Genomic DNA, 18,028 nt, shown 5'->3' with positions numbered 1-18,028 from the left:
AGGTGACGTGCTGGACTGGTTGGCAGCTATATTACACTTAGGGAACATTGAATTTGCTCCAGGCAGAGAACATGATTCCTCAACACTGAAGGACCAGACATCTGCTTTTCATCCAAAAAGCAGCAGAGCTTTTCATGTAAGTATTGTGTAAATTGAAAGCATCCAAAAAGGATATGGCATTAGAGATACCAATCAATCTATTCATCAATTCAATTAATGGGTTACTTAGCATGTATAATCACCACTCAACCCTCTGTAAAATCAAGAAAATAAAAGAATGGACTCAGATCTGCTTAACGTGCTATTAATTCAGCCAAATGCATTAATTTTCTGAAGAGGCACTGCACGCATAAATGAAAATATCCTCTCTCTGATCTAATATCGTGACAAACTCATATGCACACTCCAAAAAATATCCTAGTTCTTGAACCTAATATCAAGACTGGAAATACTATGCTATCAATAGCAATGCAAGAAGGAAACCAAAGGCAAAGCACTCTATGACCCTAGGAATACAATCAATACCTTGCAAACAAATGTTTGACGAAGCTACAGGGATACCAAGCCAATATTTCCTTCGAAATTTAGAGATGACAGAACAAACAAAGACGAAGAGAAGCCCCATATAGCAAACCCAATTCAGAGCACTAGTCCATTGTCTGTCTTGGACACTAGCTCTAGCTCATGGAAAACCCCATTGAATTTGCTCCAGGCAGAGAACATGATTCCTCAACACTCAAGGACCAGACATCTGCTTTTCATCCAAAAAGCAGCAGAGCTTTTCATGTAAGTATTATGTAAATTGAAAGCATCCAAAAAGGATATGGCATTAGAGATACCAATCAATCTATTCATCAATTCAATTAATGGGTTACTTAGCATGTATAATCACCACTCAACCTTCTGTAAAATCAAGAAAATAAAAGAATGGACTCAGATCTGCTTAACGTGCTATTAATTCAACCAAATGCATTAATTTTCTGAAGAGGCACTGCACGCATAAATGAAAATATCCTCTCTCTGATCTAATATCCTCACAAACTCATATGCACACTCCAAAAAATATCCTAGTTCTTGAACCTAATATCAAGACTGGAAATACTATGCTATCAATAGCAATGCAAGAAGGAAACCAAAGGCAAAGCACTCTATGACCCTAGGAATACAATCAATACCTTGCAAACAAATGTTTAACGAAGCTACAGGGATATGGCATTAGAGATACCAATCAATCTATTCATCAATTCAATTAATGGGTTACTTAGCATGTATATGTGATATGTGCGAGAGCAAAGTAAAGAAATACAAGCATGCAATTGTAAAAGAATTCAGAACTTACAGGCCAAAAAACTGTAAATAAAGCAATGTTCAGTAGCATATCCTAGAACCCTGGAGCGGAAGCGCGAAATAACAAGCCGTAACGACGAAATCATGTATAAGCTTCTTATATAAGAAGAAAATTACGTTACACGTAGCCCCACGCTGCATGCACAATGTCACCTGGAATGAAATCTGTACACAAGACATGTAACCCCCATCAAATCAGTCTATGTGAGGGCGCAACAGATGTTAAGCATATCCCCTGAATCACCCTAACCCACGTCAAATCAGTTAAGCTGATGGTCCAATGAAAATACCTTCCGAATTTCTTATAACGCTAGGTCTTCCTTCTCAACCGCATTTGCCAACCTCATCCTTTGACTCCAACCATCTGCTTCTCAACGCGCACTCCCATTTCTCGTTCTGCGCCACACCGATCCTGTTCCCGTCTCTTACACGTGAAATACGAAATTCCCAATCCTCTGTAGCATACGTTTCAATCTCTGTATACCCGATGTACACAACCAGAAACCTGCCTGGCCCCGGAAAAAAAAGTAACTGATCAGGCGTTCGATCCCTGCATGCTTGCTCGACCCATTCAACTATTTCCGGGGGAATGTTATTGAAGTCCGCTTCGTGACTCACAACTCCCAGCCTGAAATCCATCGTTGTCTGCCCTTCTCTACAGAAGGTCACGAACCCATGTCTCTTTGCTCGACTTCGAATTCTCGTAATTACTGGCCTTTCTTCGGAACTGGTTAGGGGTTCTGGTTCGCTCGTCCCCATGCCTTTCTGTAGGTATCAATCTCGTCTTGCAAACCTCAAGTCCTGGGTGGTCTTTTTTTCCAGAAAGGAAATCAGTGCCTTGCAATTCGTTTTCGATTTGCTATCCACCCTTGTGCTGGATTTTCCCCCGGCATCTGTAGCTCGCTCGCTTGATGGGCATCGTCATACGATGCAAACTGTCGATAGTTTCCAAAATTGTCATCGAAGTCCCAGACTTCGCTAATAGATTTAAAATCAGCCTTCTCCTCAGGAGACTGGCGTGCTTCGTCCATCACATTCGTAAGAGGGCTCAAAGGAATGTCGAGCTCGTCATCTGAAGCCCCCAACAGATAAAACAGATCATCCCCCAAGTCCGAAGCTAGGGTTCCACCTTCTTGGCCGCTAGGAATATCGGACGACGCCAAATTATGCCCAGAATTTGATGGACAAGAAGTGAAAGGAGGCGTGCCCATCTCTTCCTCCAGGCTTTTCATGACCTCATTTATGACCTCCTCACTGGCAGCCCATTCGTCTTCTTCTTGTGACAGGGTTTTGTCTAATTGACAAAACCGCTCTGTTTCTTCGCCGTGGAAGCGTTTCGCCTCCTGCACGTCAGTGGAGACCGGCAGAGCTTCCGGCTCTCGGTCGCGTTTTCTGAGCGTCTGAGTCATCATCATAGAAAGATGATATTTGAACCCTGAACGCAGAAGTGGCGTAGGAACTATAAGGGGATGATAGCTCGGCTTTAGCGAATAATTGTTTATACTGCTATAGAAGCCGATATGGATAACTGAGCGGATACGAATATAGGAGCGGATTAAAGGATTACCGATATAAATCTATGCATAACATCATTTCACAAGTTACATGCAAAAGCTATGTTTGAGCTGCGCGGAAGTTGAACAGTCTGGCATGGGAAGGGGTCTTGTGACCTAGGGTTTTTGACCTCTGTATGTGGTTGGGCATGCGCCCCACTTTCCCAACCAAAAACCCCATTGCAGAACCAGAAACCCGTCGTTTTCAGCTATGAACCCGCCTGCTCTTCAAATGCTTCGCACAAAACCGCCCCTTCCAACTGACCTAGGGTTTTTGACCTCTGTATGTGGTTGGGCATGCGCCCCACTTTCCAAACCAAAAACCCCATTGCAGAACCAGGAACCCGTCGTTTTCAGCTATGAACCCGTTTTTCGCGGATGCCACAATGGAAAACGGAATGCAAAGAGTGACACTGGTTTACCAGTGAAAGATACTGAGGCAACACACCGCCTGCTCTTCAAATGCTTCGCACAAAACCGCCGAGCCGGTAGGCGGACACCTCCCGCCATGCAAACCTTGAGCATACGGCCGACACCTGCAAAAGAACAAGCAAACCTTAGCATATGTATGCCCATTCGCACTTAACATTAAACATTAAGGAATTAATGTTAGCATTAAAACGAAACCGCACACGGTCAGGGCCACTCGATTGTGCGTAAATACAAGTTTAAGCTATGATCCGGCCTCTTCCGCCTCGGGAAGAGGCCAAATAAGATGGCGAAGGATCGCGAAAGAGTGAGTGCAAACGAAACTTAGCATATCCCCGCTCTAACCGCCGTATAACAGAGAAGGGCAGGGGTCAACTAATGCTAAGTCGGGGTCCTATCGATTACTATAGTCCCTGCCGGATGCCAGATGGCAGGGACTAATAATATGGAATTTTTTCAATTTCCAATGATGAAGAGCATAACGTTTTTGACATATAGACAATATCATTATTGTGTAAAGAAAAGCTAATGGTTTTAAGCAGAGGGGAGTGAGGGGAGTCTGTGGAAGATGAGGGATACTTGTTCAGATTTTGTGAGAGATAATGATGAATCTGAACAATGTGGTGATGGTGAGGATAAATATCACTTTAAAAAAAAACTTCGATTTAATTAATGATTATTATTATTTCATAGCAAAAAAATATAATATTCACAAAAATATTAATTATTTGAATTTTTATGTCTAAATTATAGGAATGAGTTCTACTGTAAATCATATAAATAACATAAATTAAGTTATTAAGAAGTTTTGAATTTATAAATATGTTTTTTTGAAATATTATAAAATAAATTTAAATAAAATATAATTTTGAAAATTGGAAATTATAAATAAAAAATAAAAAATATAACATTTTAAAATAACAATTATGGAAAAAAAATATATATAAAAAATACTATACTTAATTTAGAATTAAAATCTATGAATTTGAATTTATAAATTTAATTTAACTAATATATAATTAATTCTAAATTTCATTATATAATTAAAATCAATATTTTATTTCCTTAAATTTTATGTTAGATTTGTAAAGTATAAATAAATTTACAAATATATATAATTTATTTTGTATATATACTAGTATTGACACGGTAAATGTCTCACCAAAAATTAGAGAAAGCCAGGGCTTCATCTAACCATAAAAGATGAGGGTGGGAACCATTTATTAGAAGAATAGTTTCATTGAATTTCTATCATTAGAGTCTGTTAGCAAGTGGAAATTAATAGGCATGAAATAGAAAATTGCTATATAAATCCTCTTAGCATTGATTTGAGATATCTATCAAAATGTATTGATTAAAATGGTCTATATTATAATAATTGAATGTGAAAAAAAACATTATTTCCTATATAACAAACTATGCCTCCAATCCCTTTATAGAAATATCTCATATTCTTTTTTTTTTTTTTTTTTCCGAAATAGAAAATTCATAATTTCAAAGGAGAAATTACATGCTATAGATGCCCGAAGGCATATGCTAAAACTGTGGCACTCATCCACTGTCAAAAAACTAGTAACAGAAAAAACCTAGAGGGTATACAGTACTGGTACTATGACCATCAAAATAGTGTTCAGAAAGTATCTCCTGTACATAGAAGATGTCCATATTTACAAGCATTTTACTATTATATACATAGCATAAGCCAAAAAAGTTCATATTCATAAGACTGAGAAATTAGAGGTCGCTGCCTCCCTGTATTGCCCCATTGATATAAGGCCTATGAAAATACGGGTATGTCCCTGGTAGTGTATATTCAGCGATCATCCACTCTCCTAGAGGACAATGTGTCGCTTCTTTCGATAACCGATCAACAGTTTCATTTCTTTCCCTGTAGACGTGAGAAACAGATATCTAGTCAAAGAATGTTTTGAAAAGAACAATTTCTTCCAAAATATTCTTTAATGAGTATGTAGAACAAACAGCAGTGTTGTTAAACCAATCAGTCACATTCTTTGAATCGCCAAATATTTGCAAATTTCGGTAGTTTTTCTTAATGGCAAAGTATAAAAGATGTCGAAGTGATATCAATTCAGCATGGTTATTTGTTCCCGGTCCCAGTCCCATACTAATCCGAAAGTAATGAGTTTCAGATAGGTGGAAAAGAATGCCACCCCCACAGCCATGCTGTTGGGCAGCCCCATCGAAATAAGCCCACGGAATTGTTTTATTAATATGTTCCTACTGGATGATCCTCGGTCTTCCATTGCTGTTGTCATTTGGAAGTTCAACATATGCCACATAGATAAGAGGATGGAGTAGGTTCTAGTTAACCAGTCTATCCTCAAAAATGATGGTATTCCTCTTGATTCATATATGCCAAGAAACAAGAAGTGGGAAGTTCCTAGGTTTGTCCACTACCGAGGTACTCCACCAAAGCTCCCAAGCTGAATTGATATCCGCCCCCTACCAGTTTATGTTCAAATTAAGTGTTTGAATGACCTGTGACCAGATGCACCTGGTAGTAGGACAAGAAAGGAAGAGATGATGGGTCGATTCTTCTTCTTGAAGGCTCAATACACACCGGGTAGGACCCAAGAAAGCCATTTCTTTTAGATACGATCCAGTGGGGATCTTGCTTTCCAATATGTTCCACATCAGCAATCTGGTACGTGGAGGAGCTTTTAATTTCCATAAAGTATCCCACTAGCTTTTTAAGACCTCTGGTTTTCTATCTGTGATGATTTTATCATAGCCCCGTTTCGGTGTGTATTGTCTTGGTTTTGAGAGTGCCCATATAATTTCATCCTCTGCATTCCTTAATCTGACATGTGTTTCTGTAAGTGCCTATATGTAGCTTTGCCAAGATCTACTCCATTCATTTGGGATATGCTAGTGTTGTTCAGTCAACCAAGCTTGCGAATAAAAAGTAGTATTCTGCTGGTCCCCAATCTGTCCAAGAAACTTTATACCTCTACTATTAAGATGATGTACCAATCCATCTGGTAATATATGGGAGTTTCCACAGCCCGGCCATGGGTCAATACCAATACGGACAGATGCTCCATTCCCAATTTTCCATAGCAAACCTTCTTTGATAATGGGCATAGAATTGAGTATGGCCCTCCATATCACCGAGATACCCTTCCTGTTCCAAGATGGGTTTCTGATCCAGTCAGTGATGGTCGATGGCCATATGTATTTATGATGTATAACCTCCGCCCAAAGGCTATTTTGTTTCAGAAGGAGCCAGCCCTATTTGGTAGCCAAGGCTTGTGCAAAGGCCAGGAGTAATTTAAGTCCCCATCCTCCCCACTTCTTGGGAGTAGCAATTTTGGTCCATTTTACCCAGGCAAAATTATTTCCCTCCTTCTTGCCATTCCAGAGGAATTTGCAGCAAATTTGTTGAATTCTGTGGAGGATCCCTTTCGGTATCCAAGCAAGTGACATCTAGTATATCGGGGTGGCTTCGAGGACAGATTTTATGAGGATAAGTCTGCCAGCTCTAGAAAGGAACCTATGACACCAGCAGCTGATTCTCTTTTCCACTTTTGTGATGAGCCAGGTCCAATTAGCAATCTTGTACCCATCTGGTTTAAGTCTGAAGCCCAGGTATTTGAGTCCCCCCATCAGATCGGTTTCTTGGAAGGAAAACTTTTGAATGGCTAGCTGAGATTCCTGTAGTGTGCAATCTGATAGGGAGATGGTAGATTTTTCTCTGTTTATCTCCATTCCTTTGCTCTATAGAATAGGTTCAGAATCTCATTCAGAGTGGTAGTGTCGCGGACACTCCCATTCAAGAATATTAAGATCTCATCTACAAATAGTAGATGTGTCAGATAGAAATTCTCCATGATTTTTAGACCATTGAATCTCTCGCTTCTTTTTTCTAACGCTATAAGTCTGCTCACTCCTTCCATGACTAAGAGGAAAAGAAGTGGTGATAGAGGGAATCCCTATCTTATGCCTCTATCTATATTGAAAGATGAAGTGGCTGATCCATTTACAAGAATAGCAAAACAAAAAGTAGAGATGCAACCCATGATCCAGGAGGTGAGGGCGGGGGGAAAGCCCAAATGAGTGAGGATCATTTTAAGATAAATCCAATTTTAAGATAGACCCAACATGGCAGAATAGATTGGAGGGTTCTTGTAATGTTTTCCGAAGAGCCAAGAGTTTCCTGTAGGAAGAGGATGTCACATTTGGTATCCTGTGCCAGCCGCTTGAGAGCCAATCTCTTTTTGGGGTTGGCTAGTCCCCTGCAATTGTAGGAGAGCCAAATCATGGGGAAACAGGGACAGAGGGCTCAATTTCTCTAAGCGCCCTTTCAATGGTGCACTGTCGGCCCCTGGCAACATCTGCCACCGCCGACTTGATGGCTGATTTAATCTTGGATGGACAGCCTTTGGCAGGTTTATGTTTTTTGGACCGTCCAGGGGAAAGTCCCAACCCCAAAAGTTTTGGTCGTATCCGAGATTGAAGGTTGTAGGGATGGGATCCCGTCCTTGATAGGGAGGAGGTACGAGTATGGGGAGTGGAAAGCTCCCTGAGGGAGGTGGGAGTAGTGGAGAAAGTTGGGGGGGAGGGATAATGGAGCAAGGAATGGAGGGGATAGAGCCCAGAGCGGTGGAGGGAGGATGCAGAGATGAATGCAGAGCTGAAAACATAACATCTGAAAAAAGTGCAGAGGTTATGGGAAAAGACTCATTACCCGGGAGAGAAGATGCTTCCACTGCTGACTTGGAGCGAGTCCGAGGAGGTGAGGTCGCTGCTTTTCGCCTGATTTTTGTCTTCTTTGAAGCTCCTACCTCCGCCTCCGATGGGACCTCTCCTTGTTCCATATCTCCCTCTCCTTGTTTCATATCTCCCTTGTTCTGCTCTACCGAAGGCTGATGTTTCGTCCCCTTCGAATTTTCCGAAGTCACCGCAGAGAGTAATGGACAATCCTTGTATAAATGGCCCACTTTATGGCACCGCCTACAATGAAATGGGACACCTTCATAGTCCAGTAGTTGTCTGCGCGAGAAATGCCTTCGGTGTAAAGTGATTTTCTCTTCCGACCCTGCCCTGGCGTCAAGATGTACTAAAATCCTTGCCATAGTCATATTCATATTAGCTATAAAATGAATTATTGGATAAAAAAGACAGTTAAATCATTATAATCTCAAATTTCAACTATAAAATTAATATTAATTTCACTCAATCAAATTTAACATTAACATAAAACTCTTATCCCATAAAAATCTATGACAATTCCAAAAAAGATATATAATATCCCAAATTCAATAATATACTTCATAATAATAAATACACATGAATACGCCCCCAAAAAATATGATTTCTAATTACAACTACTTTTAATGCAAATGAATACACCCCCGAAAAAATATGATTTCTAATTACAACTACTTTTACACACCATTTATAATCTTAAATGATTTTAAAATACAACTCCAACCTATATGGAAACTTCAATGAAGAAGAAATTGATGACATTGTTAATCTCAAAATATATGCAACGCTATTAAAGTTTGTAAGGAAAATCAGAGGGCATGGTGATGTAGTAATATAGGTTATAGATGCGAGTATTGTATCTACATTTTTTAAGAGAGCATATGAGGAATGGGATTCCAAGGTGAACTCCACCAAGTTGGTGGATAATAACGATATGCATATATATAAGAAATTTAATCTAATATTTTACCACTTAAATTATTATCATAACTTAAATCGTAATCATGGAAATCTTAAATTTTAGTTAAATATATTTAAACAAAAATAAACTTTAAACGGACACTTTTGAGAACATTTGAGAACTTGAATGACTTAAATTTGACGGAAATCTTAAATTTAAATTAACTACCTTTATACACATATAATTTAAACTTTAAAAATAAAAACATTATCATATATATATATATATCCTAAATTTAAACTAACTATTCTTAAATAAAATTAAAATTAAAAAAACAATCAACCCAACCAACTTGGAGAGATAATAAGTGACAAAAGCTCAAAAAAAACATCATAACAATCTACCATTAATAAAAGTTTATTTATTTTTTTCAACAAATTAATTATTATTGTAAAAAACATTTCCTCCTCATTAGTCCCATACCATCAAATAATATTCAAATAATTGTTTTTAATAAAAATAGTAACTTTTACTTATAACTCTTTCTATTTCTATTATTTATGATAAAATTAATTTTTGATGATATAGAAAACAAAATAAAAGGAATAATGTATTTCACATAAAGCTAATAGAAATAGAAAACAAAATAAAAGGAAGAATGTATATCGCATACAAAAAAACAAAAGAGAGAATGTATAATGAAATGTGAGTTGTAAAGTTGTTTTACATTAAAGTTAAAATAAACAAAATAACAACAATACAGATAGTACTGTATAAAGTGATCTTTTCAACAAATATCTTAAGATAGTAGGAAGTAGTGTGATGCCTAAAATTTTATAAATATATTGTTTTAATATTAATTATTTTAATTTATATTAAGTTTTTTGTTTTTTTTTTTTTTTTATATATTATATTAAAAATAATGGAAAAATTGTAATTTATATTATTTTCTTGTGTTTTTTATATGTATTACATTAAAAATAATGGAAAATTTATTTAATGAACAAATTTAAAAGTTATAAATATTTGTTTATTTTTTCATACAAAATTTTAAATTATTTATTTATATATAAATATAATATTTAATATTAAAACTTAATTTATTTATAAAATATATTTTAAATTTATATAAAGCTAAAAAAAAAAAATATAATGAAGATAAAAGAATTGGTGAAAATTATGTATATTTTTTTATTTTAAATTACTATATCCAAAAAGTAGGAAGTAAAGCATAAAGATCAAGATAAATTTGTGCAAAAGCGATTATAAAAAAAGAAAATATTATTTTGATTATATCTATATATACATAGGTATAGTCTAATTTATAGATGAAATGTTTTTTTTCAAAGGAATTTTTTGGTTAATTTTAATCAAAATCCGACAAAGATTTTTAAAAAGCTAAGTTTAAGTTGTTTAATCTGTAGAATTCTCAAGGTGTTGTATCTATTTATTCATTCAAAAATGTGTTTTAAATAACAAAAAATCACGATCTTGCTTGAGATTTTATGGCCAAATTTTGGTGAAAAGGTCATTTCATGTATAAGTTGGTATTCCTAGTATGTCTTTGCATATTATCGCACAAAGAGAAATTATATTACAAAAGAAAATAATCACTAGGAATAAGGTGCAATGGAGGCACCTTAACCAAGAGAAATTCTATTACAAAAGAAAATAATCACTCGGAATAAGGTGCAATGGCGGCACCTTAACCAAGAGAGGTTACTTATGAAAATAAAGTTTCATGCAGGCAAGCATATTTCAGCCTATTCCACGAAGCAAGAATAAACAACGAGGAAGGTGTTTCTCTATAGAGAGGGAAGATTTTTTCTCTCTCTCTCTCAAGAGAGAAGATGTAACACCCCTCCGTAACTCATAAATATTATTTATTTACATTTAAATGTTTATTTTTAATTTTGATTTTAATTCATTTATGGCTTGCTAAGATGCTAAGCTAAAGTTCACTTACTATAGAGTTAAGATAGTTAATCCTCTCCTTAGAGATAAATATCTTAGTTAGGGAAAAGGGGAGCCAAGAAGGGGTAGAGGGAAGACATTTTAACAACCATACTTTTACATTAATGTGAATTATTTATTTTTATTTTAAACTTTGTTTTTAGAAAAATTATTTTGAATTTTCATAATTTTACATATATTACAAAAATTTCCAATTTAGTACAATGCCCTATTTTGGGAATTTTTTTCTCCAAGAAAAAGACACCATAATTTTATTAATATAAAAGGAAAACAAAATTACATTTTGTATATGCACAAAAGCATTTGAGAAATATGTCTTTTTTTGCCTTTCTTTATTTTCACTTTCTGCCATCTATTTGGGGTTGGATCAAGAAGGACCAAAGCCACATCACATCCCGGAGATGATGGTGTTGGCTCTTTGTCAGAATTTTAACTCTTTGATGCATGTGCTCATTTAGTACCCCCCATACCCTCATAAGAATGTATCTCAATTGTGTCAGTGCTCATTTGAATATGGGAAGTAGATTTAGACCTATCCTAAGAACCTCCTTCTGCATGGTTTCCTTGGTGTGCCTAAGCATCCACATCCCCGATGAATAGGTTGGTTGCCCATAATTTCTTCTACTTCACCCTTCGAGAAGTAGGTTGGTTTTTCATAATTTCTTCTTCTTCACCTTTTGAGAAGTGAAGATCTATTACCTGCTATCCCTTTGGCTTATGGATCGACCCTTTTTCCTTTTTCAGATTCCTTTTTTCCCAGGGACATGTTCTGTAAGTGTGGTTTGGAAGCATGTTCTACATCTGAAAGTTGTGTTCTCATAATCTAATACTTGGGTCCTTTTTTTTTTTTGGTTTAGCTGAATGTCGTTAGGAAGACCTCCCTGATGGATAGGTTGGATGTCCATAATTTATTCTACTTCACCCTCCGAGAAGTAGGTTGGTTGTCCATAATTTATTCTTCTTCACCTTCTTAGAAGTGAAGATCTATTCCCTGCTAGCCCTTTGGCTTATGGATCGACCCTTCTCCCTTTTTCAGATTCCTTTTTTCCTAGGGACGTGTTCTGCAAGTGTCTTGTTTGAAAGCATGTTCTACATCTGAAAGTTGTGTTCTCATAATCTAATACTTGGGTCCATTTAATTTTTTTTTGGTTCAGTTGAATGTCATCAGGAAGACCTTTGCTAAGGTCTATCTCAACACAGGTTTTTGCAAAGGAGAATAAACATTTTGTTATTTTGTTTAGATCCATCTTCTTGAATTTTCCTAAAGAATTCCCAATATCCTCCACGAACTTATGGTGCCAAAAACGTAGAGGGTGATTTGGGAGTCTCACCCAAACTGACATAGTTGTAACTACCATATTTGTAACATAAAATTCTTGAAACCATGGAGTAATGAAAATCCCTACTCTGCCCCAAAACTAAGGCTCTTCATTCATGACATATTCTAGGTATTTCTGTGTATCGAATTAAACAATAAAAAAACATTTTGAACATAAATATATGTCACAATTTGATGTCCAAGTGGAAAAAACCCACTGGTGTAAAACATTTAATTTTGGCCAAAACCCATTAAATTTGTAGATAACAACCTTTGATTGTAGAGCAACAAGGAGAGAGTTTACCTTTGGAAGATCAACTTCCATGACTGGAGCGTGTTTACTTTCCTCAACAATGTAGGGACCAGGAATATTTTGAAGCATATCAACTATATTGAAAATATTGAGTGTCATTACATCCTTGGAAGAGACCAAATCATTGGGGTCTTTGAGACCCGAAGCTTTACCCCACAACCTTAGATTCAATATAATAGTGGAATTCCTCTCGATGGAATATTTCTTTAAATGGAAAAAGTCCTTTGGAGTCTCTCTTCAAAAATTAGACATTGAGAAGATGCTGGGATTCCCAAATTGCTGTATACTTTGTTTTAACTTTTCCACCCGATTAGATTCTCCCTAAAAGACAGGAGGTTTTTTCTTTAAGATTTTTTTTGAGAGAATTTGAAAAGTCTTCATTTTAGTGTTTGTCTTTTTTTTTCCATTCAAGACAGTGAATGGAAAAGATACAGGGGAAACAAAACAATGCATATATTCCACCATCATTGTGGGTTCAAGACAAATGTATAGTCTCAGGTCAGAGATTAAAAGACGTGAATCATTCATAGGCGAGGTCGTGACAGAAGAGACATCCGTAGAACCCAAATCCCAACTGTCAGTACTGTCCTTTGGGATCGAGCTGCAAGAAACCAGCCAAATCCTCACTGGGATAACCCCAAAACATCCACAACAAAATCGCACTTATATTAATATGGTTTGATTCCATGGGTTAAAAATCAATGCTTTCTTAACAAAATTATTAATGCTTTGTTTGCTCAATCTAGTACCGTGTCTTACTTATGTAGACGTATTCTAGTTACATTAACATGGTTTGATTTAATGAATTGAAAAATAATACTTTCCTAACAAATTATTAATGATTGAAATGTTTTCTTCAAATAATATGGGTTTTTCTCAATTTTCAATGATAAAGAGCATATCACTTTTGACATACCATATCATTGTTGTGTAAAGAAAAGCTGACGAACTTTAAATAGAGGGGAGTGAGGGGAGTGCGTGGAGGTGAGGGATACTTGTTAAGATTCTGTGAGAGATGACGATGAATCTGAACAATGTCGTGAGGATAAACATCACCATAAAAATACTTCGACTTATTTAATGAGTATTATTAATTTACGACTAAAAAAATATAGTATTCAGAAAAATATTAATTATTTGAATTTTTATATCTAAATTATAGCAATGAATTACAGTCTAAATCATATGAATGTCATGATTTAAGTTATTAAGAAGTTTTGAATTTATGAATAATTCTTTTTTGTTGAAATATTATAAATTAAATTCAAATAAAATATAATTGTGAAAATTTGAAATTATAAATAAAGAATACAAAATATAACATTTTAAAATAGCAATTATGGAAAAATAAAAATATAAGAAATACTAGAATTAAAATCTATGAATTTGAATTTATAAATTTAATTTAATTAATATATAATCAATTTTAAATTTTATTATGTAATTAAAATTAATATTTTGTTTCCTTAAATTTTATGTTAGATTGGTAAAAGTATAAATACATTTACAATATATATAGCAGTTTATATATATATATATATATATTAAGGTCACTGTTATGCCAGACACCAAATTGGTATATGACATCCCTTTGTCTGTGGGACAAGGGACCCACTTTCGCACAATGAAGGCACACATACTCTACCTTTTTTTGGTTTTGAACCTATGATTGCTTAGTAAGAAACACATGCTCTTAACCATTAGGCCCACTAAAGTCGTAAAACCATTATAAAAAATTAGTAAAAAATACATAAATTTGTAATTTTAAATGGTTGAGTCTATATTCCTCGATGATGATGATGGATCAAGGTTGCATTGGGATTGGTGAGAGTGATTTCCACCCTACTGGCCCTCTCGACAATTAAATGGGGCGATGTGGCACCCTGTTGCCATGCAACCTCATGCGAAATGAATACCCCTTATGTGGGAGAGCTGGCACATTTAGGTGACGAGATGATGGGTGAGGTTGCTTTGGTTCCAAAGCATGCAAAGAGATTTTGACGCGGGCTTGGCGGTCGCAAAACTTGTATGAGTTTAGATGATATGAGAGCTAAGCCTGCTTTTATTGAGAAGGAATTGAATTGCAGAGGGTATTCTGCATGATGGGTATGAACGTGGTGTCCGAGTGTTCTAGATTTGGAGTTTGGGATGTAAGGGATGGAGGTAAGTTGGCCCCATGGAAGCACAATTAGGACCTCAGCATAAGGAGTTTCAACTCGACTTCATATCAAAGAACTGATGAGGTAGCAATGTTTTTGATGGTATTTTTCAAAGTGAAATGCCAACCAGACTCAACTTGGGATCCTCATAGCTAAAGGAAGTTATTGAATTATGTTTTTATAGCTTGGTTTTACTCCATAATTGTTAGTGATTTTGGTTGTAATTTTTACAATTGGGAGCTCTAGACTTTGATTGGTATTCCTAGTAGAATTTCATTTGAATGTCGAGGTTAGGTTACTAAATTTCATTTTGCTCTGTTGGTGGCCTGCGACGCTTGGTGAGAGGGGCCTATTCCTATTCTCTCCCTATATCAACCAATATAGTTTCTTGTCGTCTAGAATAACAACATTTGTGGACATCAAGGTGGGGTTTAAGGACTACCAGTGTCTTTTTGTTTCAGTCATGGGCTCAGTTGGGTTTGAACTTAGGAAATCTAATCTTTCTTTTGGGAATTTTGAGGTTTTGAGATTATTGATATATTTCGGGGTTGTATTGGGGGCCCTAGGGTCAAATCGTATTGCAGGTAGCTCTTGGTTTGCTTCTCGGGTTGACAACATTATGTCGGCCTATTGTTGGTGTCTTATTCGAAAGAAGGATGTATCTGGGTGGGTTCTGGACCTCCATTCATATGTTTTGAGCATGTTGTGTGTCTCAGTTTGCTGGTACTTGGGTTATGCATTTGGTTGAGCGAGAGGACACATAGTAAAGGTGTTATTGTTTTTTTTCTGGTATGCTCGCAATAAGTATGTTTGTGGGATATATTGTGTGGTAGCCCAGGGAATAATGTATCACCAACATGGATGGGTATGAAGGGGAACTGTTGGTGGGGGGGGGGGGGGGGGCAACGTAGTGGACACATTTTTGTTGACCCTAGCCATGATGAGTCTATTAATCTCAACCCATCTTAGCCACCTAGATCTGAGAAACAACCCCCCTTGCGGATAACTTTGGAAACCAACTTTGACACATAATTCTTCTACTAGAGCAACTCAGTAGGGGTCGTCACGAAGATAGGAATGTGGTCATCAACTTCATGAAGGACCTCCAGTGAAATAAGTGGCATAACAAGACTGGTCAACTACCATGCAAAGGAGATATTGACATCTACAAGAGAAACTGGACCATTTTGAAGGAAGGCTAGCTCAAATGGAGAAGCATGTTCATTGCAACTTCAGACCTCCACCTTCACCTGGCTCTGGACTAGACTATCCTGCTCTAGTTAGTTCCTTCAATTCCTAATGGTTGTTGGATTTTGAAGGTCTTCTGCTATCACTTGCCTTTTCGTTTTTGGTTAATGACGTTGTTTTAGCTATTTATCTTGGGAGTCATCTCTTGGCCAATAAATCTTGTAAGAGTGTGGCCCATATGATTTTGAGAAAGTTGTAATCTTTTGGTATAATAAAAACTCTTCTAGTTATAATTTTTTTGTTGAATCTGTATAATTTAGATATTCTATGAGAGTTTTACACAAGGTTTAATCTATTTTTACATTCAAAAATAGAATTTAGAATATGAGAGTTTTACACAAGGTTTAATGTATTTTTACATTCAAAAATACAATTTAGAATTTGTTAAACCTAAATCTCCTCTCTTAAACTACATTGTATTTTTTTTTACCATCCATATTTTTCAAATCCTATTTATTAATTTTTTAATCAAAATATGTGATACTTCAAATTCAAATTGAAAGGTATTTTTTTTCTTTTTTTTTGTCTCCCTTCCACATAATAATATAATGGGTTATATTAATCTATATAAGATATAAAACAATAGAGTGTTATGTTAAGACATTCCTTGTGGAAAGTATAAAGATTGTTGGTGTGAGATTTTGTGGATTTAAAAAATCCAATCATATTAAAGGTTTGTATAATGACTTAAATATACATTCCTCATTAATAAACTTGAAAAAAATAATGTGTAATTAGATTATAAGTGTGCTTACTTTGGAATGAGATTTCAGAGTTTGAATTTAATTATCATTAATAAATATTTAACCTCCATAAAATATCTACAAAATATGATTTATAGTGAATAGAAAATTGAAATTTATCTCAAAAATACTTAGGCCTATAAATATCAATTACTATGTTTTTCTTGTTTTATATATATATAATTTTTTTCATAATTATTATTAATAGTAATTTGAATTTTTTTTTTTTTTTTTTTTTTTTAATTTAATCCTATAAAATGTATTATAAAATAATCATAAATATTTATAACATTTCCCAACTATATGTATCGCAAAAAATAAATAGTTAAAATAACTATTGAAGTGCTGCTTGTCCCATGCTGTGCGTGATGGAGATATACGTACCTGGTGTTTGTTTGGTAAGAGAGACCTTTCGGGAACAGAAAAATAGAATTAAAAACCACGCGTGTCGTACCTTTCCTAAAAACAAGGCCAGCACATTGAAATTGATGATAAAAAGGGGAACATATAATATTGTATTTCTCATCATCACACATAATACACAGAGTTAGAATAGTTATACCAATTGAGGTCTGTAGTTGTAGTTTTTTCATATATAAATTTCATAGTTTGTGATATTTAAGTAAATAGGTGAAAAATGAAACCTATTCAATGCTTTTTATTAATCTATCACTGAAATATGGATTTTGCAACCAAATATGGATTTTGCATTGAACGTCCATGTTGTGACGATTCCACCCAGAAGGTAATGAGCTACTCCTACAGCACGTCCTTGTACAATGCTCAAGGCTCTGGGTTGGATAGCAGGAGCAACTTTCAATTTGTTATGGGCCCAAACAATAGATTCAATGAGTTCTTGCCAATACCCACGGCCGTGAATAAGAACATTAAACTGAAGGCCCAAACAAAATGAGCACCTAAAAATAAAAGACCATATGCAGATAATGAAGAACCATAAGATTGGATCACTTGAGAGGCTTGTGCCCATAGAAAGTCACGGAGCCACCTGTTAATCGTAATGGAACTTTGTGCAAAGTTTCCTCCCGTAATATGAGTTACCACTCCCTGATCACTTATATTACCCCAAACATCGGACTGCATTTTCCAGCTAAAATGGAATATTACTACCGAAATTGCATTGTACATCCAGAATAAACCAAGGAAGACATGATCCCAGGCAGATGCTTTGATTGTGCATGGGGTTGTAATGATGTTTAAAATAAAATTAAAAAACAAACAAATTTGCAGTTGCAACTTAGTAGTGCAGTATTAAAGGGAGTTCTGAAAATTTGTAAGATATAAATAAGGGCTA

The 18,028-nt window shown here is 35.6% G+C and overlaps 1 protein-coding gene across 1 annotated transcript; it reads right to left on the bottom strand.

Annotated features, from left to right (window-relative positions):
• Positions 1–1,314: 1,314 nt before the first annotated feature.
• LOC149255441 (uncharacterized) lies at positions 1,315–2,112 on the bottom strand. Its single transcript, XM_089457228.1, has 2 exons — positions 1,638–2,112; positions 1,315–1,512 (listed from the first exon to the last, which is right to left on the bottom strand). Exon 1 carries the CDS (start codon positions 2,104–2,106, stop codon positions 1,672–1,674), a length of 435 nt encoding a protein of 144 aa, XP_089313354.1. The 5' UTR covers positions 2,107–2,112; the 3' UTR covers positions 1,315–1,512; positions 1,638–1,671.
• Positions 2,113–18,028: the final 15,916 nt, after the last annotated feature.

Source organism: Pinus tabuliformis, chromosome 7, assembly GCF_031772625.1.
Source record: "Pinus tabuliformis cultivar Carrire ecotype Pingquan chromosome 7, CPIR1, whole genome shotgun sequence".
NCBI classification, from domain to species: domain Eukaryota; kingdom Viridiplantae; phylum Streptophyta; class Pinopsida; order Pinales; family Pinaceae; genus Pinus; species Pinus tabuliformis.
The sequence above is the reverse complement of the archived record's forward strand: the minus strand, read 5'-3'. Positions and strand labels throughout refer to the sequence as shown.

Excerpts from the sequence above, each read along its gene's own strand:
- LOC149255441 (XM_089457228.1), bottom strand. The coding sequence starts at position 2,106 with ATGGGGACGAGCGAACCAGAACCCCTAACCAGTTCCGAAGAAAGGCCA.